This window comes from Seriola lalandi, unplaced genomic scaffold (genome assembly GCF_002814215.2).
Source record: "Seriola lalandi dorsalis isolate HSWRI2012SDOR001 ecotype SW California unplaced genomic scaffold, Sedor1 jcf7180002054470, whole genome shotgun sequence".
Taxonomy (NCBI): Eukaryota; Metazoa; Chordata; class Actinopteri; order Carangiformes; family Carangidae; genus Seriola; species Seriola lalandi.
The window spans coordinates 880218-906484 of NW_019525023.1; the positions used below are offsets into that span (position 1 = coordinate 880218).

The 26267-nt window shown below is 39.4% G+C and overlaps 2 protein-coding genes across 3 annotated transcripts in view; one reads left to right on the top strand and one right to left on the bottom strand.

The window, feature by feature from the left end:
- The window catches only part of gpr75 (G protein-coupled receptor 75), a 3153-nt gene extending 580 nt beyond the window's left edge, over positions 1–2573 (top strand). The window contains exon 2 of the mRNA XM_023411645.2: positions 215–2573. Within this exon, the coding sequence (XP_023267413.1) occupies positions 340–1983 (1644 nt within the window). The 5' untranslated portion in view covers positions 215–339 and the 3' untranslated portion in view covers positions 1984–2573. The remainder of the gene's footprint in view (positions 1–214) is intronic.
- A 1077-nt stretch (positions 2574–3650) lies between these two features.
- On the bottom strand, positions 3651–9226 carry erlec1 (endoplasmic reticulum lectin 1). Of its 2 annotated transcripts, none has more exons than XM_023411837.2 (14): positions 8910–9226; positions 8633–8737; positions 7899–7979; positions 7621–7698; positions 7476–7536; positions 7314–7360; positions 6979–7202; positions 6621–6762; positions 6367–6528; positions 6230–6289; positions 5739–5863; positions 5564–5641; positions 5367–5442; positions 3651–4606 (listed from the first exon to the last, which is right to left on the bottom strand). In XM_023411837.2, exons 1-14 carry the CDS (start codon positions 9048–9050, stop codon positions 4535–4537), a joined length of 1452 nt encoding a protein of 483 aa, XP_023267605.1. In that variant the 5' UTR covers positions 9051–9226; the 3' UTR covers positions 3651–4534. The 2 variants fall into 2 exon arrangements, with proteins under 2 accessions (XP_023267605.1, XP_023267604.1); XM_023411836.2 differs by having other exon boundaries at positions 7476–7539.
- Between the last annotated feature and the right edge of the window lie 17041 nt (positions 9227–26267).

A 26267-nucleotide genomic window follows, 5' to 3' on the forward strand; every position in this document is an offset into this window, starting at 1 on the left:
GGGGGGGTGGTGGTGGTAAGGTATAATTGGCCAAATGCAGTGGTGCATAGCTATAGCCTACTGTAGCTTGTGTCTGACATGTAGCACCACAGCTTCTTATTAAATATGTACCCGTCAATGGTAAATTACGTATTGCTCCCTTATCAGCTGTGAATGTATTCAATGATGTAGTGCACAATACAATAGCTAATATATGACTTTGTATCCTTTCTAGCATTCTACCAAGGTGGCAGCAAACGCGGAGGCAGCAGATACTGTAATCATCATTTACTCCCTGCATATAGAGGAATAATGTTGAAATTGATGACTGTGGGATCCTTATAAATTGTTAACAATACAATGAACACCACTGTTACACCATCAGACCTGGTGGATGTGCCAAGACATCAGACCTTCAATGGCACCCTGGGCACACAGACCCCGTCAGGTTGGGCTGTGATTCACACTGCTACCTTGACCTTTTGCTCTCTGCTCCTCATCCTCATCTTCTGCCTGGGCTCTTATGGAAATCTTGTGGTGTTCCTGTCCTTTTTTGACCCAGCTTTTCGCAAGTTCCGCACCAACTTTGACTTCATGATCCTGAACCTATCCTTCTGTGACTTGTTCATTTGCTGTGTGACTGCTCCCATGTTTGCGCTGGTGCTCTTCCTGGATGCAGGCGGAGGGGATGGCGTGTCGAAGAGTTTCTGCTTTGCCTTCCACTTGACCAGCTCGGGCTTCATCATCATGTCCCTGGAGACGGTAGCTGTCATTGCTTTGCACAGACTACGCATGGTTTTGGGGCAGCAGCCCAACCGCACTGCCTCCTTCCCCCGCACGCTGGCCCTCACTGCCCTGCTGTGGACATCCAGTTTCACCATGGCTGCCCTCCTTACCATGCGAGCATACCCACATGGAGATGGACCCTGCTTGCCCCACTTTGGCCTGGGAGGTGGACAGGCCAGGGTTGTGTTATATGTCTACCTGGCAGACTTTGCCTTTTGTGTAACTGTGGTGTCTGTATCCTATCTGATGATTGCTCAAACACTAAGGAAGAATGCACAAGTGAGGAAATGTCCCATCATGACAGTAGATGCCACATGCCCTCCACCCCCACCACCTCTCATTGCAGCAGGCTTTGAGAGCATGCAGTGTGCTGTTCAAGGCCCCTCTCTGTACCGTAACCAGACTTACAACAAACTGCAGAATGTTCAGACACACTCATATGCCAACAGGACCAGCCAGCCTCTGGTTCCAGGGGCTGCCCAAGGAGCAACCTGCTGTCAGCTGGTGTCTACAGTCAACTTGGCCACAGCCAAAGACTCTAAGGCAGTTGTCACCTGTGTTGTTATAGTGTTCTCTGTGTTGCTTTGCTGCTTGCCAATGGGAGTTTCACTGGCACAGGATGTTTTGACACCAGAAAGTAGCTTTGCACATTACCAGTTCGAACTGTGCGGCTTTGTGCTAATTTTTCTCAAGTCAGGCATCAATCCCTTTGTGTACTCACGCAACAGTGCAGGCCTCCGCCGCCGTGTGCTGTGCTGTATTCAGTGGGCGGCGCTGGGCTTTCTCTGTTGCAAGCAAAAGACTCGTCTGCATGCGATGGGGAAGGGCAGCCTTGAAGTCAATCGCAATAAATCCTCTCATCATGAGACAAACTCAGCCTACGTACTGTCACCAAAGCCACAGAGGAGGCTAGTGGACCAGGCTTGTGGGCCCAGTCACTCCAGGGATTGTGCTGGGAGTCCAAGGGCCACAGGTGTGCGTAAACCTCGCCCGCCGAGTACCTCAACACCTATCAACACCCGCATTGAGCCCTACTACAGTATATACAACAGCAGTCCCTCTGCAGGGCCCAGCTCCCCCACCAGCCTGCAGCCTGTCAGCTCTCAGACATTTGCCTTTGCCAAGTCATATGTAGCCATGCACTATCACACTCACCAAGATGCACTACAGGACTTTGAAAGCACCTCAGTGCACCAGATTCCCATTCCCTCAGTCTAATCAAAGAGCTGCTAAACAGTATGGTTTGGACAATCTCACCATGGCTTTAACTCAAATGTGAATCAAGAGGAACATAAACACTGTCCATTTTATGTATTTGGAATCAGTATTAATCTCTTGTTCTCTTTTACAGTGAAAGTACATGTTAAGTTTTTTTTCATGGAAAAATTTAAGAACCAGTCATAAGCTTACTTAAAAAGCTTAACTAAAAACTAGCAAGAGATTTGTAATGAAGGTGTCTGTTCCAGAAAGTTAATTAATGTCATTGAATTAACTTACCTTGTTTTCTTTTTCAGATACAGAGCATTTTCACTTAAATCTGCCACTGTGTTGTGCGCAGATATGCCCAAGACTGTAGTTTTTCATTGCAGGCAAGGACTGCATTTGCTGGTTTCACTGCTTCCTCCAGTCTGGCTGACGTTGCTGAGCACTGATATCAGATGCGAGCTGCTGTGAAACCCTGCACAGGCCCACGTGTGGCTGTCAGTGGCATGTGGTTGCACTTTGATGGACTTCTGCTTCTTAAGAAAAATGTATTTGTGAACCCCATACACTTTTTAAAACAATAAATGTTTGGCAAGTCCAGTGGATCTGTGCCTTCACTTTTTTTTTTTTTAAACTAGAGCTGAAATGCTTAATCAATAATTACTGACATAAAATTAAATTATTTTTATTATTTTCATCGCAAGCAAAAATTTCAAACTTTCACTGGCTCCAGCTTTTAAAATGTGAGCATTTGTTGCTTTTCTTTGTCATGTATGATTGTAAACTTAAACACTATTTTCTTATCAGATTTTATAGAAAAACCAGTGAATTGATTAATCATGAAAATACTGTCAAAGTAATCAAAAATGAAAGCAATCACTAGTTGCAGCCCTAGTTTTAATGTTAACTGGAAGCAGTGTCAGTGGTTAATGAAATGACAGTAATGATGGTCTGTCTGTTGGGGTTATGCGTCATTATGCTGATATTGTGAAAACAACATACTTAAAGTGATAAGTCAGAGGAACAAAACTGTTTGAACTGGCCTTTTATAGCTCTAAAGCTCTATAGCTATAAAATGCTAAAAAAAAACATTAAAAAAAATATATTATATACACACATATATATAAATATTTTTCCTTTATATTTAAATTTTCATGTAAAGCATTTGAACTGCAAATCAACCAGTTCAGATGCTGCTTAGATTTTTAATGACGATTGACCTGGTATTTACTTGATATAGTGAAGTTACAGATGAAGCTTTGCAGAGTTTCCCAAACCTTCAGTTCAGTCAGTTTGACTGAACTGAAGGTTTGTGAAATGGCTGAGATTAAAAATGGAAATCACTGCAGTGACAACTGTTCTTTTACAGTTACAGTTGTTTTCTTAGGATATATGAAAGAAATACTAAATACTAAAATACTACACGCTTAGCGTCAGCACCCTCTGGTGGCCTTAAATTGACCATGACAACTTACTATGGTAATGCACCTCCATTTTTTTTTTTAAATCATGGCATCTGACTGAAGGACAAAAATCTTAATAGCAAGAAAAAAACAAAATGAAAATTCTACATCATAATAACTAACTGAATATCTCTATAATTATTAATCAAAGACATTTGTTGCCAAGATGTCTCGGTCAAGTCAAATATCTTTTTTTCTGTGATAATTCAACACTGTTAATTAGGTTTCATGTTTTAGTTTTATTCTTTCCTGTAAATGCATTGGTTTTTATCTCCGTGATACAGCAGTAATCAGGATCCCAGTGCGCTTTTTCATATAACCACAGAATACCTCTGATAGGAGCCCACAGACATTCTGTACATCCTACGAAGTCAATCACTTTTCTTGCTATTCCACGGCACCTTCCAATGCATAAGTTACACTCACTCATCCTGTAAATGAACACAGCACACATTCACGCTGATGCAAAAAAACATTTTCAGACTTGCTTCTTTTCATATCTACAAATACAAAGTGCCACAATCAAACAGCTAACCATTTCATATATCTCACACACACACACACACACACACACACACACACACACACACACACACACACACACACACACACACAATTACCAACCTTAAAGACAATAAAACCACCATGAATATTGTTGATTCCCCTGATAATTACGAATCCCCTGATATGTCTCTCATTTACTTGAAATTAATCAACACAAAGTGAAGCATGGATATTCTGTACAGGCAATAAACCCACTGCCTTGTGGAGTGCGGCGTCAGCCCCATTTCACTTTGTTTTCACTAAGTCTGAGTTAGCCTGCTGGATTAGGCTGTGATGTAGAGTCGTCCATTGCACAGATCAGGGCATTGAGCTGAGACTGTGCTCCTGAGCCACATGAAGTCCAGCCTCAGGATCAAGTTTAACCTCTGTTTAACCTTGACTTTGGCTTCTAGCGCAGTGTCATGGGCATCTCTCTTCCTTCAACAAACAGGTTTCTGCTTTATCATAAGTGTCCTCTCCCCTCTTCTTCAGTGCACCTCTCTCTGTCTATCCTCTCCTTGTCCTTCATGCGCCGTTGCTGTCACATGATCTCTGTCAGTTTAGCTGGAGAGTGACAGAAGTCCATGTTCATCAGCAGTGTCAAGAATCCTGCATATGACTGGAGACTCAACCTAGGGGAGGAAAAAATATGTCAGCCAGCTTGAACATAGTGCCAATGATCTACCTGTCTGTAAACAGCCAGTAGAGCCATATATTAGAACTTCAAATCTTCCTCCCTTTCATTCTTGTTTAAAACATTTCTTGCCCATCATTGTTATATGGTATGAAAACATACTTGATAGACAGACCAAGACAGAGGCTAAAGCAGTGGCTCCCACACTTTCTGGTGGGCAAATAAAAATGTAAATAAAAGTTACCTTTGTAGAGTTTATACATTGAAATAGTTTGATTTTCTATCCGTTTTTCTTTTCTGCTCTCTGGAAATGTCCATCTTGTATTGTACATGTCATTTTACTAAACTATATCTTGATAACTTTTCTAGCATTAGAGCCTTTGTTTCTTTAGGACTCCCAAATAAATAAATCATATTCATAGACTTGTCACTACAGGAAAAGCACAGGTGGAACTAACACTGAATAACGATGGCTGGGTTTCAGCAATTGTAGCAATGCAATGCAACAGTTAATAATGCTATTGGCTACAGCTGTGTTTGACATGTTGAAATTTCTGCTGTGAAAAAGACCTACTCAAGTTCATTCATTTTTTCATATATTCCACAATGAAACAGACGTAAATTATTAATGAATTGGTCACAGCTTGAAATAGCACTTTCCTTTTTATTTAGCTCCCAAACCTAAAGTAGAGGTTTGTACTCCAGTTAAGGTTCAGTGCTTTTTTTTTTTCCCCAGTAACTGTGAATAGTGAACTTACCCCAAGGATGTACTGACAAGTCTGAGGCTCCAGCATATAGACAGTGACAGCATGGGGAGATTCAGACTCTTTACATCTGACAGAGACAAGAGAAATGAGATGAGTGAATCAACACGGAAACATTTGGGTATTTTCTTACTCACACATTGACTCAGGGCAGTGACACTGAACTGGTGCTGCAACGACTGTTCACTCACTTGAGCTTGACAATGACCTGTCTGGGCTTCCCTGTCAGATCACAAACATCCCCGTGGCCATAAAAGTGGGAAACCAACCTGTCATGGATCAGAGGAAAGGAACAGAGGGAAAGGAAAAGTCAACGATAATCTCAATATACATCCAGGATAGGGTTCAGAAATATGAATGACATACTTGACTTTCTGCACGCCATCGTCTTTGAGCTGGTATGATCTGGCAACGTTTTTCTTGGCCCAATCAATGTGTTCCTCAGCGTTCCAGCTCCCCACCACCACAATGTTCTTTCCTTGCTCTTTATCCTGGAGAGCCAAGGGACATATTCATTACTGTACAAATACAAGATAATGTACCTAACAATCTTACATATTCATTCAAAATCACAATTTCTATGCAATTACAAATCTTTTTGTAAACTAACTAATAAGTAGAGCTGGAACAACCACTCAATTTATCAATTAGTAAAAAAATTAATCAGCAACCACGGTGATGTGGTGTTTTTCACTATTTTTTAACATTTTATGGATGAAACATTTAACTGAAACATTAATCAGCAGATTGATTAATTGTGAAAATACTTGTTAATTGCATCCCTACAGCCAATCCACATAACCAGTTGACCCAGCTTCCACACAAACGCACTCACAGTAGCAAGGAGGGACCCTTACCTCATGGTACTGATGGACATGCTTTCCGTAACAGAATTCATATTTCCACCACCCGACTCCCTGAAACACACATTAAGATGAAGTCACTGAATAGTTTACTAAACACTATTCGGGTGCTATAGGTGAACATGCCTCACCCCATGCAGACAGTATGAGCCACTGAGGAACTCTTTGATTAGCTGGTCATCTGTCAAACGAGAGATGTGAGTGGTGCCGACAGTGACCTGGGACTGCCCTCCAACAGTCATGGGTTTGTGAGTGGAGGAGAATGCCTCCTCTCTCACTGGTGGCGCCTCCTCCTGTAACAAGTCAAACATAAGACTGAGCCCAGTATCGTTGGTATACGTTGTACTAATTTTTCCCCTCTGTCATCTTTCTGTGCATGTCTCACCTCTCTGGTCTCAGACATGGCGCTGAAGGGTGGTTTAAGCTGCTCCTCCTGCTCCTTGTCCAACTGGGCGAGCTGCTGAGGCCGCAGAGGCGAGCCTGCCAGAGCCTGGCAAAAGATCGCGTTCACCGGGGATGACTTAAACCTGCCAGGAATACATGTCAAGTTCAGAAACAGTAAGATGTCAGCCGGATGTCTCGCCTGCTGGAAAATACATTTCAGTAGAACCCTGATCCACAGGGATGACTAATCTTAAAACAACATTTCAGAATTTCCAAAACAGAAACACCAACATACTTCTACTACTGAGGCGTATTCCTTTGAGAAAAATATTCACACATAGTCGTTCTGACAGCTCTACCTGTATTTTGGGTGAGCACAAAGCAGCGGTGTCAACACCACAACCTCATATTCACAGGTTGTGACTTCAGCAACAGACAAGATCTCATGCTTGGCCTCTGGATGACAGACATACAACACGGACGTGGAGCGAGGCTGGTTCTGTTTCAGCACACAAGGAGTCCCATTTCCCATTTCCAACGAGAAGTAGGGAGTGAGCTGACCTTCTATGTTCTTGGTGGGCACCTGAACACCAGTGGAAAGAGAGAAGGCAACAGAAAAGAGGTGACAAATGTGAGAACTGAGGGCTAGCCTGGTGAATTTGGCTGATTATCAAAGTGTCATTATTATACTTACTTCTGTTTCAGCCGTTGATTTGACATCTTCTGCCTCTTCAACTTTATCTGAAAAAATAAATTCCTAGCTTTAGTGCAATAAGGAAACAACTAAAACATTCTATAACGTATTACAAATAATCAAAAAATATATATCATAAAAGTGCATTCAAAAGAAACTCACCTGTCTCTGTTGACTGACTCTTCTGTGCCAAATTCCCCAGGAAGTACTCTTGGACACTGATCTTCTATGGAAACACACATGGTCACTTTCATTGCAAACTGTTATCTGATATCTGAAGGTTATTTTATCCACTCAAAACACTGACCTGACCAGTCTCCTTCTCTTCGTGATACTGTCTTATATGTTTTCCATGGCATACTTCATACGTCCAGTATGACTCAATCTGCAATGTCGGCAAGCCAAGAGCAAGTTTACTGAGTTATGAGTGACTCTTTAACTCACCAAACACTAAGGCAGAAAAATACGTTTTCAGTTATGCTCTACTAATGTAGCATGAACTCCATCTGAACACAGTTTCAGTCTCTCCACTGAGAGAAGTAAGGAAATTAAATGAAAGCAGAAAAGAAACTTGAGGAGTCTCACCCTGTAGGAACAGCTGCTTCGTTTGAATAGTGGCTCCAGCAGGTCACCCGGACTGGGCCCGCCGTACTCCTTATCATAATCCTGAGACAACAAAAGACACAAAACATATGACAACAAAAAGCTTTTTTAAACAGTAACATCTTTTCAAATCAGTTTTTAAATCTCACTCTAAGTTTCAGCTGTTCCAAGTTCCTGTTTCCATTTTAAAATGAATGTCTCGGGTAATACAGTCAAACTGGAGACTTGATTACTATTGTTACTTTCTCTATTTTTTTTTTTTTTTTACAATTCCACTGTCAAGCTGTAGATATCAATGTTGTTGCATCCCCATATATCAGCAAAGAAGTTGTTGAGTACAACCTTACTGTAATAGATATGAATGATAACCAGGACTCCAAAAATATGACACAGACTGAAGCTAAAAGCTAAAAATCAATGGAGGATATATGGAGGGCTTGAGGAAGATAATACGCAGACTGCCATACCTGTTTTAAAAGGACAAAGGAGCAGAGTTGGGTCCCATCATGTTTAAAAACATGACAAGCCATCAATATGTTTATACACCTGAAGAGAATCCAGTATGGTATATAAACTATGAAGACTTGCATTAGCCCAGTGGGAAAGTTGAGCTGCTTTGTATTACCCGTTATGTGTTTATAGTTATTGCCTGTGGAAGCAATACAAACATATTCAAAAGCAATGAAAAGCTCTCTATGAAGGGACATGTTGCTTACCTCCTCTCCAGCTGTCAGGGATGGCAGGAGGCATTTGTACTTCTCCTTTTCTGTTGTTGTCATGATGACAAAGTCATCCTCGTTGTAAAGTGCACCTGAAGTTGGCTGAAATCCATAGACAAACGTTGGTTACTTAAACTGTAACGTCGGTTATAAAAGAAAGAGGAAACTCACTCCGAACATAGTACGAGCTATACATTGAGAGTAGCATCCCCCCCAACCCCTTACAGACAATTTGTCCCTTTGTGAAACTGTGATACTAAAGGAGGAGGCATACCAGCGTAAACTCAGCGTCTGGCCAGGTGATTTTGAAAGGGACTTCGTCTGTAAAGGAGGGGTATCCCCCTCTGTTCGCTGAGACGCCGCTGCAGACCTCCAGCACCCCCCCGACAAACACTAACAGAAGCCCAGCCGTCATCTCTCCAGTCCGGCTGCGGAGCTCCTCAACACAGCCCTCTCCTCATGTAAGACAACAGCCCCCTGACAGAACACCAACACCGGCCAGAGGGATGAATTGAAAGCTGCAACAAAGTCCGACGAAGTCCGGTTTGACAGACGTTAAGACTGTGTGAGACGGATGTCAATACCGCACGAAATACAGGAAGTGAATCATTTAGCTGCCACGTCGTGTTCCGCCTCTGCGTTGGGCTGAAATAACAACAACGTCCTCTGGTGGCGACACGAGGTATTGTAACCGAGTTTTAATATAGCCTATGTAAAGCGAAAGAAAAATAAATTAAACTCTTGACTCTACAGGTTGTGGAAGCAGAACGCAGACCAACTTTTTAATTGAACAACAGTTGTAATACATCATTGTTTATATCATTTTCCCTCGCCGACCTTGCCAAGACCATGCTACTTCAAGCAGAGTTAAAATTAGTACAGTACTGGGGTACTTGTAGCCTACTGTCTGTGCCATTAATCATCTGGTGACCCCTCAGATTTATCTTGTAACTTTTTATAAGATAAAAGGTTAGAAGATACGTAAAACCAATGTGTAACCTTTTCCAAGATAAATCTGTAACCTAGGCTGGGAACTACCTAAACATAAATAAGATATTTAACTCTAGCCTCATTTTGACACATAATATATATATATATATATAATATGTCAGTCACAAAATACCTTTTACTGTATCATATTATAGTACATATTGATAGTACATATTATTATTAATAATAGTATATATATATATATATATATATATATATATATACTATTATTATATAGTAATAATATAAATTTTATACTCAGAATATGTATAAACATTCTTGGATAAGAAGATGTTTTTCGACCGTAAAGTTAAAACGGTATAACTAGATGTTAGGTGATTTAAAAAATAAATTATAATACAGTACAATATAACATGTGTCAATTACAAGCCAGCCATGCCTTTTGAGAAACATTTTCTTCTGACGTGTACTGTTTTCATGGGTGAGGCACAATGTCCCCTCTGTCATGCCAAACTTAAGCACATCCTCATGTTGAAAATAGGAAATCTCATAAAACTGATACAGAATGCGGACCACAGCTTGCCTGAAGCATTTGGCTCCTGTTGAGTTTAAATGCTTGAGAAAGGTTTCCAGATGATGTAGGCACAAAATAAAGTCAAACATCCTCATCTCTGCCTCCTAGTGGATGGATATGGAAGTCTTGATTGTGTCAGAATGCTTTCTCAAATACACAGAACTGATGTTTTAGGGTGCCTCACAATTATTTGTGGACTCCCATCAGAACTGAAGATGAAAGGCAGCACGAAGATAGAGAGTACAACAGATCTGAGCATTACTGGGTATTTCCTGGATATAACAATGACTTATTTGGAAGCAATGACAAGAGCAGCTCTGTGCCAACATGCAGTGCCTTCACTCTTTTATCCTCTGACCCTGTTGATTCAGCATTGCTGTGTGCTGAATGACAATAAATAACCCGCCCCCCCCCACCTGAATGGTTCACATGGAAACAGCTCTCAGTTAACAGGAAATTTAAAACATAGGCCTTGAAAATGTGTGGTGTTGCATTTCACTGTCACGGGAGAAATGTGGAGAGATCCTCGGACTGACGGAAACATGGAGTGTAAGCCAGAGAGAGGCATTTTTCCACCTGTTGGTGGAGCTGTTGATGTGAGAATGTGTAGCACGCTAGCTGGGAGAGGGGGGAGAGATTGTTACTGAGATTTTGAGACAAAGAGTGAGAGGATTAGGGGGAGAAAGGGATATGGAGGAACAGGGAAGGATACAAGCAAGAGAACACCCCACTACATCATCCACCCTCTATGACCACTCCCCTCTGCTCTCATACATACAGCTTCTACTCACACCTGTCTTCTGCGTACATACTACATCTGGATGAAAATATGGATGGATGGATGGATGGATGGATGGATGGATGGATGGATGGATGGATGGATGGATGGATGGATGGATGGATAGATAGATAGATAGATAGATAGATAGATAGATAGATAGATAGATAGATAGATAGATAGATAGATAGATAGATAGATTTTGTTTCCATGGTAACTGTTATTATGCAATTGAGTTATGATGTATTCCAACAGGGTTATTTATTCTTTATTTTCTTGTCTATTCTTTGTTGATTTGATAAACAACAGAGGTGGGAATGACACAGAGTGGTTAAAACTAAAAGTGTTGCTTCACTGTCCTCTAAACTAATGTTTCCAAGGTTCACTTAATAATGTTTTTTTTTCTGAACCTTTCAACCAAACCTCACAATTCTTTCAGTTGTCACGTTTTTTGTAGTTGCCATGAAAACGAAACAAATTCCATTTACTAAAAAGACAATGAGCTAGCTTTTGATAGAGTCGGTTGACCTTGAGTCAAGATTTTTTTGTCAAAACAATAACAACATTGTGGGAGATAAGCGACACATGACGCAGCATGGGAGCAGGTCTTGCACTGTTAAGCAGCAAATTGTTGTTTTTACAGTTAAAGGCACATTAAGTAATTTTCTGTCAATCATTCAGGAAGTTTTTTCTAGGGGCCAAATTATCTGCAGAGGTCTCCTCCTCTTACAATAAAAAATGGACCTGGTGATTACCTCTGATAAAAACACTGAATAAAAACTCAGAAGCTTGGAAGGGCTGGGAGGTAAGCTGCCTCTAACATTTGCTCAGCTTGTTTCTCTGATAACTTAAGATTCGGACGTCAGGAGACTAAAATCCTTCATCAGAAAAGTTACATATCATACCTTTACTTTGTTCAACTGATTAAACAATGAGATATGACATGTCAAGTAGTGAGCTTTAGAGGTGCTAATTGTTAGATTTCTTACCTTTGGACAGATCCAAGACAGCTGTTTGCCCCGTTTATGCTATGCTACGCTAACCAGCTGCTAGCTCCATGGCTTCATATTTAGCATATAGACATGACACTGATATCAATTCTGTTTTTATATCAAGTGAATATGTGTATATCTCAAAATTTCAAACACAATTTTAAGGTTTTCAGATTTTAGAATGTGCTCTGATCACATATAGCTAACTGTGCTTCATGAAAATTTAAAAAATAACTGAAGAAGAATTGCGCTCACCATTGTATAGTTTCCAAAAGAAACAAAACACAGTTAATCCTTTTTTGTCTGTCTTGTGTCAAACGTCTTATACAGTATCAACAACGTGTCCCCTGAAACCTAATAACCATCAATAGTTGTGATACAGCCAGCAAAGAGGGTCAAACTTCTTTGGTGTTTCTTCCTCTGTGGTTGTTCACAGACTTTTACGGAGCCTGACTGGCAGGAACTTACCTGAACTCACCACTTTGAAATGAGCATTTTCATTTATTTCACTGCCATCCGTTGGGTGAACTTGATTTGCATAGACACCTTGCACACACTCTTGCCTTATGCATAATTGATACAACTGTCATCTCCCCCACCATAATAACGTCATTCCAAAGGGAGCAGAGAGAAATGAATTTTGGCATTAGAAGGTCTCGAGTGAGATTAAGACATCTCCAAAGCTGTCACCCAAAAATATACATAGAACATGTCAAATGTCAGATCAATATGGTCACTTCTGCTAGATTTTCTTAATGACATTCAGTATTGATTTGGAAGTATTTCTACAAGATGTATTTCTTTTGTAATTTATACAGGTTTTACCTTATTAAACGTGTTTTTCGCTGGCATTTCCCTTCAGACTCGGAGTACAAACAGCATGTCTCATTAATCAATTAGGAATTTTGTAGCATTTACATTAATGCTGCACACTTGTCAAACTTATTAACGTTACAGCTTACTTTTTTTTCTGCTGCATAAATCACACAGACTCAATCTGTGTACAGAGTTTTTTGAAGTGATGAACTGATTTTGCTGTTTTGAATAAACTTCAACAAAAATGCGCAGCTTAAGCACTGAAGCATCAGAACACGTGGTAGTCTTCCTGATAAGCATTTTAAAGTGTGCTTGAGCAAACTCTCCTAATCCTGTCTGATCTGCATGTACACAGTCCTCACTCACGCACCTGTTGTGTTTTAATCAAACTAAAACCCTGTGTTATTGGCTAAGTGAATATTGTAAAGGGTTGCTTCCTTAATAAATGCTGCAAAGAAGCAAAAACAACAAGTTGGTGAAACAAGAAAGAAATGGATTTAACCATGCTAGTGGATCAAGAGTGCTGCTCTCCACATCCCTACAGAGAGGGTAATGAGAGAGTATTTTTGTTTGGATGGATCTGGATAGGATCCAGATATTCACAGAGCTGGTCCTTGCTATATTTGCCAATGACTGAGGCTGAGGTCTTATATGAGAATATCAGAGAAGGGTCAGGACAAACAGAAACTCCCAGAGTCCCTGAATGCATTGTGATGGAAAATGATTAAATTTATACAGTATAAAGCTGTAGCCAAAGATTTGTATCAATCAAATGTTGAGGTTATAATAATTCTAGGATGAATGTTTGGGTTTTCATGGGTTGACTCAATTCTTACATGAATACACACTTGTTCATGGTTATTTGGATGTCATATTTTCTTTATATACAGCCATAGCTTTACTTCAGGAAACCTCTAATTACAGCCTCATCACAGCAAAAGCAGCCCATCCGACCATGACCATTCTCAAAAGTGACCTTGGATGTTTATGTTAATACTGTTTGCATTGTCTGAGACTTTAAGCTTTTTCAGAGAGTCTGCTTGCTATGCTTGAATACAAAAGTCAGTGAAACCCCAGAAGTACGTTTTGTCTATAAGCAAGAACAGAAAGTGGGTTAACTACTTGAAAATGCATCCTAGGCAGTGTGCATAAGCTAGAAGAGCTTAGGGAAGCTGGGGAGACTTTGAGAGTGAAAGTCATTTTGTGTTTCTTCACAGTTTGAGAGTGAATGGCACAAACACTGCAGGGTGAGGAACAAAGCTCTTGACTGACTGGACGGAGAATGGAAACTGAGATTCTGTGGATATATGATCAATATTAGCACTTCAGCAGAGTACAGGAAAATGGGATGAGGATACAGATAACTGCGAAAACGGTTATTTACATCCTCCTCATATTCTTTGGAGTCTTAAAAACAAAACATGAATATGTGGTTCAACTATTACTCTGTAATGCATGTTGGTATTTGCTAAAAAAAAAAAAACAATTCCTAACACATATCTAACATGCTGTTCCATGCTTTGTTGGCTCCAAACAAATAACACCTGTAAAATACTGGACGCAAAATACCGTAGCTTTGACTATTTCCTCTAAATGATCATATCTAAGAAAGATCATGTCCAGAACAACCCTCATGAGCTTTGAGAAAATAAATATATCACTTTCTGAACACAGTTCTTACAGATGAGAAGTACAGTATGTACTGCATTTACTGAGTCATTTTTATTCAACAGCTCTGGCATTATTGATGCAAAGAAACGCTACACAATCCATCATCATTTGAATGCAGTCACAAGATCTCATTGGCACCAATTTGGACCACAGATGAGTTTAATTGGCTGAGATATGTGAGAGATGATGGCTTCTTCCATTTCATGTCTGAATACACTGTCTACCACTTAGCTCATGTGTAAAGCATCCAATACATCTGACTAATGGATGACAGCTGGAAGAAAACAAGTAAAGGCAATTGTTTAATGCATAAAATTTAACCTTCAGCACGAGTGTGTGCTTTAAATACCTGTGTGTGAAATACCAGATGGTGAGGTACTTAAAGATCATGAAAAACAAGGCACAACAAAATATGTACATACTCAATATACAAAGCAGCAATGGTCCACAATTAAACATAAATGACTAACTTAACCTAATGTAACCTAACCTTACCTAATCTAACCTAACCTAACCTTTTCAGGTAATAACGGCCATGTCATACTCCTGAATGAACATGATTGGACATTACTAGTCAGCTGATAGCCAAACTGTAAAATGTGTGGATCAGGACTCCTCATAGCTCCTCATAGCTCATAGCACTCATATCTAAAACCGAGCTCGAGGCCACTGTAGGTCCTACACTGATGCTAAGTGAGAATAAAGTCTTCTTGATGTCCAGCTGAGTTGGAGTACCTGATGTACATAATATTTGCTAATCTGGATGGATTGTATTTTTATGCATTCCAGAAAATAATAAAGGATATAACTGATCATTGTACTTAGTATGCATCGTATTCTCCTCTATCACTTGTTTTTTTGTTGTGGTTTTTTTTTTTTTTTTTTAATTAAGACTTGGTTCTAAATCGAGGTTCATATCCTGCCAAATAATAAGAGGAAATCCAATTTATTCAAGTGTATTTAGCTTATTAAGGTCTTACACAGTCTCGCACTGTATCCGTGTTTGTATGTGTTATTCAAGATTTCCCCCCAGGAGCCCAGAATCCCTTCAATAAATCTTCTTGCTGAATCATCATATGTAGTGTTTACTTACTTTCTTGTCTGGTCCACACTTGAAAACACAGAAACTACAGTATGTGTTTCATTTTCACTTGTGTGTGCACAAGTGTTGCGGCTGCACTGCTATTTTCAGTTCATTTTCACTCAGCACGTCACCTCTTTCTTTTCAGCCTCCAAAGTTTCTGCGAACTTCATCTCTAAAATTAGTTTGCCAGTAGTCATGCAGGTAAACTGTTTAGTAAACAATGTATGGTGTTGACACTCAGATGAAAAAGACATGTTGAAATTATATTGGCAGCTTTGTTTCACACTGCCCCTTTTCCAAATGGCACAAGGAGTCTGACCTTTTCATGATCTCAGCGCTGTCAAAAGATGACCTTTGTGTACAGCATCACGCGTGCGTACGAGTTAGGGTCTTTAGACAAGGCACAAGCCTTGCCTTTTCAAATCACTTGTCAATAGCAACACAGTTAGTAAAATGAAAAAAAATCCACCAACTTCCTTTTGCATTATGTTATGACTTAACCATATTCCTCCTACCAGAAGGTTTCAGTTCCCAAGTGTCTGGTTTGTCAGACAATGATTTGATGTCTTATGGAGTTTTGGTTAGAATCACAGAAGAAAAAAATAAAAAAGGAGAATGATTCAAAGAGAAATTTACCCCCAGTCCTTTGGCATTGATGGAGGCAGTGACTGAATCTCTGGTGTATAAAAGAAAATTCAATTCAAACACCCACATAAAATCTGTTAATGTTTTTTCAGGACATTCTCACACCTCTTTTTTCGGGGAGTTGAGAAACTTAGTAAATCAATAAACTTCTGTTATAGTTTTTGGTTTGTGGGCGTAACCTGAGGGAATTGCTGAATGAGGAGGAGGAGGTTGAGAACGGGCAGCTTGGCTTCCCTGGTGGGTCAAGGTGAGTCTGTTAGCCTGATGGCTTGTTCACTCTGCAGATGTCACCTGGTCATTATCCTGAGGCAGCCATCTGCCAGTTGGTCCTGCAGGGCCTGGCAACTCTGTCTTCTGGGCCCTGTGTGACTGGCAGGATCCATGCTGCTTTGTCTTCTATTCTGACCTGCTACTCCACCTGCCTCCAGTGTCCAAAAGGCCAGGCTGGTCAGGGCCAGAGGGAAGACAGAGGACACACACAGAGAAACAAAAAGGCAGGCTTTGAACTATCTGCCACTGTGTAAACTGGGATAAATTAATGATGCATCCACAATTTTTACCTGGGCTCCCCTCACAGCTGACTGCTTGGCTTCTCACCCTCGGCTCTGCTGGGGTGCAGAGGTACGCTGCCAAAATAAACTCCAGCCTCCTCGATCGAGTCACCGGTTTCACTTATCATTGGATTTATGTTGAAAATACTCTACATGATTGTTCTATTTCTTAAAATTATCTATTGAGAGAATCCTCAGATACTAAAGCTAATGACAAGAGTCCTTATATCTCAAAGTTAATTGTCAGCCCTTAAATCTTCCAGGAAGTATCTCACGGCGGGTAATTATCTTGGAAAATTAGAGCCTTACTTTTAGACACACTTAATCATGCCCTTCTTCAAGGTGTTGGATTTGGCTATGACTTCTGATTTTAAGATGTAATTCTGACTTGATAGGGTTTTAGGTTAACCTCCCTGGTTCATTAGAATGAGATTTAATATCTGAAGAAAGGAGAGGAATCTTTTTGGCTATCCCTGAGACATTAATTAGATTTTTCAATGTACATTGGCTATTCACTATTTATTTTTCATTTGATGTCCATAGGCCTGGTTACACAGGTGAATGAGTTCACACAAACATGCACATTTGTGACTTGATATAGTTGATAGCTAATTGAGTTGAAAATATATTTCCAAGAAAGAGGTGAGAAGATCTGTATCACTCATAAATCTGTGTGTATGAGTCCAGAGCCAGGAGATGATTATCTTAGCTTAACATAAAGACTGGGAGCAGCAGGAAGCAGCTAACCAATCTGTGAACAAACAGAGATGTGAAATCCACAGTTTGTGTTTTTAGGAGGAGTTATATGCTTTGACTCATGAGTCTTTGTTGTCACAATGCAGTTGCTGAGCAACTAACGCTATACAAGACACAGAAGGGGAAACATATTATTTGTCAAGAAAATACAGCATGCAACTCTCCCTGTATTTTAAATGGTAAGTTTTATATTTTTGCTTATGGATTAAACAGATATCTTTAGAGGTGCTGAGCTGGAGAGAGGCTAGCTGTTTCCCTCTGCTTTCAGTCTTTAAACTAAACTAAGCTAAGATAAACTAACCTAAGCTAAAATACGGGAGTGGTATCAATCTTATTTTATCATATATGTTTTAATTCATCACTGCTAATGGGAGAAATGTATCTGAGGGTAGATTTTAGCCATTACTTACCAGAGAATAGCATTGTTTTGATTACAACTTGCAGTAGCTGATGTTTGATATTAACATACATGTTTTAAAAAAGACTTTTCTTAGTTAAGTGACAGCACAAGTGAAAAATGTTCATGTTGGAAAAGCTACTTTTCTTTGTTGATCTGTTTGTCTCTAAGAGTGAACTTTGTTTAGAAGAGGAGAAAGTCATACACTCTTCTTCTCCAGTTCTGCTGTGTCGCACAAGCTGATAGCAGGGACTATTTGAGGACATATTCACAGATAACCAATCAGGTAAAACGCATAAACACACTCATCTTCTGCCTGCCAGTAATGTCCAGGAGGCTTTCAATTTTTTATCATCTCCACACTTTCATCATTTTTACTAACCACAAAATACCATTACTGGCTAATACGCACACACATACACACACACTTGCACACCTTTGATCTTGTATCCTCTGTGATTCTGATATTTCATCCTTGACCCAGTTTGAACTCAGGACCTGCAGTAATGTCCGAGACATGAATGGCTGCGTGGGCAATCTGCTCCTCCTTTCCTTCTGTTGTTTTTTTGGATCAATTATGCTGTTGCTGTGGAGGACGAGTGCACCACAACTTGAGGCTTGGCTGTGTTTCCAGCCCCGATATAGAAAGGAGAACCGTGATTGTGGGAGGCCCACCCTCTAACCTGCCTGTACCCCTGGCAGCCAGAACGGGCCAGCTGGTACTGTCAGCAACCCTGACAGATGACCTGCTGAGCAGATACTTTTAGCTCATGATTCACCCATCATTATACAAACGTACAGTATAATTTACAATGTACTGAAACAAAGCCTTCTCTTGTTACAGTACCTTCAACAAAGTGTATTCAATGCAAATTTGGCCCACTTTAAAGCACTACTATAAACAACTAAAGGCCATATTTGGCTCTGTTTAGTTGTTTGGTGTGGTCTATTTTTCTTACTCTTGAGCATAGGTAGCCAAACATAGATGATATTTTATAAGGATACAATCAGGTTGAACATCTCTGAAGAGGAGGAGGTGCTAACTTCAGGCAGTAGCCACAAACAATAAACCCATAATGCAACATAGCCACAAGTGATGTTGTGTTTTATTTCAGAACACACTCTCACTTCCTTTATCAAAAACAGTTGTGATCTCTTGCTCTCTTACAGTATGTTTTTGCTATCTCTGTTACAACTGCTGCCCACACAGATACCCTATGGCTGGACGGCATATAGTTTGTGCCCACTCTGAAGGTTGATTCTGCTGATTCTGAGGGCTAAAGGGCATTACGGGACAAAGCAGGTCGAGGTTGGGTGAAAAAAGAGAGAGAGAAAGAGAGAGAGAGACAGAGAGAGTAACAAAATAGTAAAACAGAGAGTTCATGCCATGCACACTGGAGATTGCGGGCTGATTACATACTGCAGCTGTATGTATTAAAAGAGACAAATTAGAGAATAAGATATTTTCTCACTTGCTTTGTGTTGTTGACATCATCTCTTGACTTATTATCCACTCTGTAGAAACCAACTCAAAAATAGCGCGTACTTGTTATGGAATTGATTCATTAAGCATTCAACCCATATGGGCACATCTAGTTTGAAACAGAGTTAATGGAACAACTTCACTGAATTTTATTAGATTTCAGACCATCAAGACTTAATTTATTAAAATTCTCAAGTTGTTAGTCACTACATTTATACTGTGTGTATCCTGGTTGGTGCTGTGTGTAGATGAATCTCTGCTGTGCACAGGAGCCATAAAATCCCCTCCTGCATTAAACTGCTGTCTGTTTAAATAATGTGCTGTCTGTTTATATGATATGATGTGATTTGACGCTTTATCCCCGTGAACAGAGATCAGTGTGAACACAGACTGAATTTGAACTGCATAAATATGAATTTATCAAGCTTACACTCAGCGGCTGAATTCAAATTTCCCGAATACAGCAATTTGAATTTGAAAGCAAATACTTGAAACTGAATGTGACAATTATTGAAATTAACCAACTTACCAGCAATTAAAGTTAATTTCCCAATTGATATTCAAATTTCTTTAATTCAGACTGAGCTCTAAGTGCCTGAACATCTGGAAGGAACTTTTGTTCTTTGAGTGACTGGAAGGCAGCTGCCTCCGCCGTGGCTGCCAACAGTGGTCTGACACTCTTCACTTGGCCAAATGCAAGCCATGTGGCACTGTGCCTTCTTTACACTCGGTAAAAGGCAACTTAAAGTTGGTAATAATGGGGGGAACAGAGTGCTAACGTGCATTTGTTTATATACCTTGTATATGAAACTGTGTCCTACCAATTTTTTTGGATACTAAGCTGCAGTTGTGCAGAAAATGGAAATCACAAAAATACAACAAAGAGACACGAGTGGTAACTTTTTCACAAAATATAGTCAATAGGATAATTACTGACTGAGAAGATAAGGCACAATGCCACATGGCTGGAGGTTGGCTAAGTGATGGCAGCTCATAGTTGGCAGTCTTGGAGGAAGAAGTTGCCTTCAAATCTCCTTTAATGACTGCCATCAAGCTGAAGCCAAGAAGGTGATGAAGGGAGCCGCTCAGTCCAGCTGCTGGCCGCAGTGACCCAAGACTTTAATCTCTTTGTAATAGCCTGCTGGTTTCCAAGTGATGCAAAGTAAATTCATAGCATTTGACTAAAGGGGACATAATACAGGACAAAAACATCCAATTTAAAACCTCTGTAGAGATTTTACCTTGATCCTTTACTTGACAGAGAAAACACTACCTAAGTGCAACCACAACTTACAAATGAGGACATTAGAGCCTAACAGCAGTGACCTTGAGATGAATGCAGGTTGTCAGAGCTTAATCGCTGCATACTGAACATTGTGAAGGTTCCTTAAGGCTCAGGTAAAGTTAAGTTTTTACAGTTTTGGGCAGGATCTATTGATTTTTTTTTAAAGATATTTATGTCAAAAGGATAAAACCCAAACATTTATTTTGCCTGCAAAGTTAAATATTGTCCAGCAGAGTAATATCATCACGTTATCTTTCTCTATTTAGCTGGCCCGTTGACACTAAATGTGAGATTAATTTAGTAAACCCTTAGTATTTGGGTACACTTAATTTCACAGTAATACAGTTTTCAACCAGGACCCAGAGCAATCTTGTTATAATTTAAAGATAATATGCTGAGATAATCACTTACTGCATCATTGTTATGGCACAAAAGTAATCACAATAGCAAAAATAATTTTAGGTTTCCATGTCCATTTTTAAGCCCAAAAGAAAAAGGGTTTTTCTGTAGTATCTGTTGTATTTTCTTATCTTAATAAGGTTCTGACACAGCATCCAAAAAGCCTACCTTGTACCAGATGAAGATCAATAAGAGAAGATTACAAAACAAAAAGAATTCCTTCAGACTAACAGTGAGGGATTTGTGTTGCTTTATTCAGGTGTGCAGATAGCATTCATACCGATATGGGCTACAGTGAATTATAGATGGTACCTGCATCACAGTTAAGCCACTACGCTTGGTAGTATAATTTGCGTCCTGTTTTCATGTTTTATGTGATATCAACACTTTGATTCAGTGGTTATCTCCTTAGGAACATCTGCATGTGAAAATGGATCCCTTGAAAACTCACTGAAGCCGCAGAGTCAATACCAGAATTGTTAAATACGCTGAGCTTTCCAAGACCCTGAGGAAAGTTTCTGATGTGCTAATTTGATCACGGTTGTGCAGGGCCTCAGCAAGTGTCAGCAGCATGAAATCAAATCCTGCACATGGAAGCTGTGGCTTGCATCTTGGCAATGTGCTCATTTGCTTCTCCAAAGAGACAGGCGTGTTAAGTGAGGAAGGATATCCACAACACCTGTAAGCACATAAATGTCAGATGTAGCACAGATTCTCCAGACATACTGATCCTCTACAATTATGTAGAATATTTATCTTCACATTGAGTCAAGCTGCCTAACTTATCTGTTAGTAGCAAATTAATTAATGCACATATGACCCCAAATTTGTAAAAAAAAACAAAAAAAAACAAAACAAGAAAACAGCTGCATTTATGCACTAAAATAGGTTAAATACATGTATGTTTTATTACAGTAGAAAATATTGTTTATCCACTACATGTGGATTTTACTTTCACTCTGTTTCTCCAGTGTTGTTACAGAAAAAATGTCAAAGAAAACATTTAATGAATTAATTATAACTTCCTGTTATGTGAACACTTCCATACGGCCTGTTGCACGACCACACATTGTGCAGGGCTTTTAGGGCTGTGCAAAGTACAAAGAGCACACACTGTAATTCCCTCAAGCACTGTGCATTACAAAAGGCTTTATGAGCGAACACCCCAACTGACCCACCAGAAAAACAAAGCTCAGTTCTCACTGAGGAGCTGTGGCCACCTAAAATCAAAGCAAAACAAGAGGAACTTTAATGAATAAGATATACCAGTGCACTCACAGCGGTCACAAATGGGTTCTTCCTTTATATTGAACTGGGCTCTGACATTAAATGAAGAATAAATAATAAATCTTATTTGAACAGCAGTGTAAATTCTACCAGCGTGGCACTGTTTGTCCCCAACGCTCCTTCTCACTGGAAAATCCCTCTGTGTCTGAGTTCTGAGGAATTTTCTTTCTTTGTGCCTTGTTATAGTCTGTTTTAAATATCGTTAACATTACCATAAGCACACAAGACTAACAGAAGAAGATTGGAGGTAATTACTGGTGCCGTTACAACATTTTATATTGTGGGTACCTAAACTACAAAACTGTGAGTTTGTCAGTGCCTTCCAAAACAACCCATGTGCTTACTGTACTGTATATGTTGTACGATTTTCCATGTTTATGATTTACCATATATTACATCATAAACATGGAAAATGAGCTGGAGAATATTTTTTTCATCTTGTTCTTCTGTTTTCTTATCTTAACATGAAGAAGATTTGTCTCAGCTTCCCGCTTCTTCAGTCTCACCACAATGCAGAGAATCAACACCTGTATCATCAAGCTGAGAGCAGAGCGATCATTGTGACAAATGAACCCCATTAGTATGCAGAATTAGATACCATACAAAATTCAAGACATAGGGAAGGGTCTGACTTAATATGCTCCTTAGGGTGGTGCCTGTTTGTATTAAATCAGGCAATCAATTAAATTAAAATTAAGTTAAATGTGTTCTTTTTTCTTTCTAATGAAGATAAGGTAATCTGACTCAGTAGTGATTCAGGATCTCACTGATATGTCCCTAAAAGCTACACATCCCTCCTCAGTAGTGGTTCTGAATCCCAAGGTAAATAATTTTTTTGACATTTGAACTGGCTGTCAAATTACACTTCTATCATATCTGGTGGAAATAAAATTTGACAGCTGGAAGAAACTTTGCTTCATGGTCATGACAGCGAACAGAGAGAATGTGGAATCCATCTGAACAGTCAAACATTCAGAGTTTGCATGATAAAAACTGTTTAATGTAGATATTGTTCAAAACAGACTTTATTTGAGATACTAGAAGCACTGAGGTTGGTGGTTTCTGTTGTGCATCTTTTGCTAGTAGCAACCTAGTAGCTAGTAGAAAAGTTCAACGTCTGACATTTTCTTTTAAGTGTATTCTCATTGTGAGTATCAGGACATTATGAGACAGAAAACCAATGGCAAACTGTGAGTTTTAGCACAAGGCCTTAGCTTTTCCACTATTCAACTGTTCAATTCATTTCACAGTACAAAAGTATAATTCATTCGGATATCCCGGGTAGTAAACTAGCAGGATGGCGAAACGGTGGAAACTCCTTACATTTGAAGCTGACGTGAATACTGATTCTCTGTCTATTTTTTTCATAAAAGTAATTCCAAATTATGTATATTGTCATGTGAAGTCCTCTACAGACTGTCCTGTCACTTTGCCGTCTGTGCTATGACTGCTATTTGAATGACTGAAAGCTCTGGCCTTAAGCCTTTGGGAAGGCATTGGGCAATGATTTTTTGGTCCCATCCACTATAAATCAAAATGTTATTGGTTAATTCTCCTACCACTTTCTAAAGAAACACATGCAGCTATGGGGGGTTCAGGCCTTCTGTCCCAATTATATAGTCCTAACCAATGAGTGAGCCAGCTAACCTTTTCTCTGGCTATAGGCAACACACACAAAAAAGAAAAATATGATTGGATAGCTACATTTTCAGGACAGTAAACCTTTCATTTCTGAAGTAAACTTGATAGAAAATGAGAATTACAGAATCAGATAATATTAGAATTAGAAAGAAGAAGAATTAGAAGAGAATGATTATTAAGTGAAAGAGATTAAATATAACATTTAAAATGCAGATATTTTTGGAAAAGGACCTGAGGGTTCTGCACTCCAGAAAACAACATGAAACAATATGAAAAAGTAAAAAGTAAATGCAGGCAAATAAAAGTCAAATAAATGCAGTATGAGCTAGGTAAGTAATAACATGGAGGGTGGAACATACATTCTATTTCAGAACATACATGTGATTGACTGTGGTCTGCTGGGTGTGAATACATCAATACAACAACAGTAATTTATCATATTCATTGATTTGCAGACACAGCACAAGTGTTATACTTCAACCCACCAATAAAAAGACTGCAGAGGTCAAAGCTCGCTGGCAAGAAATGCCACAAAAACCCCTGTGCCCCCAGATAACCATGCACATGTATGTATGCAAAGAGATGAAGTGGAACAGGAGCCGTGACTGAAAGCAGGTCCCTTGTAAGCTTTTTATTTTCATCTCAGCTGCTTTGAAAACAGATGGTAATTTCCTGACCACTTCGATGGCTGTTATGAGTTTGGTCAGTGTGCCCCCTTTACACAATGAATACATGATGACGCCGAAGCTAACTTTCTGAACAAGTTCATTTAAGGACTAAACCTCACTTTGAAAAGTTGTACTTCTGTCAAAAGGCAATTTTTTTTTTCATATCCTCCGAGTTATGACTTGCCTTCAGAAAAACAGACTAGAATTGGGGAGAGAAGGAAAATATGAACCAATGTGTTGGGGGGGAAAAAACCCCACAAGGTCCATGGAGCTGCTTGGTGTGATTGGCTGCATTAAACAGAAATAATTTCTGTGCACAACTTCAGTTTCATAAATAATTCATCATTGTTTTTCTGTGTTATAACCTTATTATCTTGTCTACTCCTCTCACTTTCAAAGACACTAGTGTTTTATGTTAACATATACAGTACATGTTAACTCCATCTGTATCGAATTTGAGCTTTAATATAAATAGAGTTGGACTGAAGAGAGAAACCATGAATAATAAATCATCACAATGTTCATAGGAGTAAAAAAAAAAGAAAAAAAGAAGCTTTTAAGTCCCCAAGACATGGGATTTAAATCCTTGTCCATTTTTTCATGAACTTTGCTTCTATGTTTGATGATGTATCTACCCATTTGATGTGTAGTGAACTGCACAGGATGAGAGACTGCCTTTTCCTGTCACACTGCAATCTTCCTCAATTTAATCTCTATCAAAGAATGCAAAAAGGAGATCGCTGAACAAAATCAGGGTCTGTATGGTACAAAACAGTCTTATCACCAGATGCAGGATATGGCTCTCAGTGCTATTAGGATGTCATATTGAATAAAGGGGGTATAATTCAGATCGTAGGATTAACATTAAGGTTGACAGAATGTAGAGAAAAAGATCCCTACAAAAGGCCACTTCTCCATTATTTATCTTTTCTAATGGAATGATTTACGGGTTGAGAGGAGCTTTGAGGTCGCTGTAGTTCAAAGTTTCAGTGATCCAAATATTTGATTTATATGATGATGCAGCATAAGATGAAAAATAAAATGATGGGCTTTGTTTGCTGAAAAACTTTGATAAAAATACGTGCAAACTACTTGATTTGCTGTCCAAAGGTAACGAAATGTGCCTACCGGGATCTTAAGCTCACTAATTAACACATTATATTGATTTTCTTACCTGCCAATCAAGCTGTTTTGACAAAGCCGGCCGGCTGCACAAAGGTGGAAACTTTAATGTTGATGTTGAATGTTTCTGTAAGAAAGAATAATTATTATTTCAAAAATGTAGACTGTTTCATTAAAAGGCTTAGAAGATTTTGGAGGCGAATTGAATGGCATATAATTGCATTCACATCCTTTAATGGGCCAAGATCTGGAACAAAATATATGTGTCTAAGCATGTAACAGGGAGCAAGGAAGGATTTGTATCTGAAATAAATGTTTACTTCTTGTTGCCGCAGGGCTGCCGATGTGCAAAAGATACAGAATGACAATTTCGGTTTCCCTAGACAGGCATCATCAGGAAGTCTGCTTGGGCAGGTTGAGGAATGATACTGAAGGAGATGTTACAATTTTCATACTTAACAGCGTTAGCTGCAGCAAAAACTATCTGCTCCACCAAAAATGTGAAGTCGAAGAGCCATCGAGAATCAGCAGC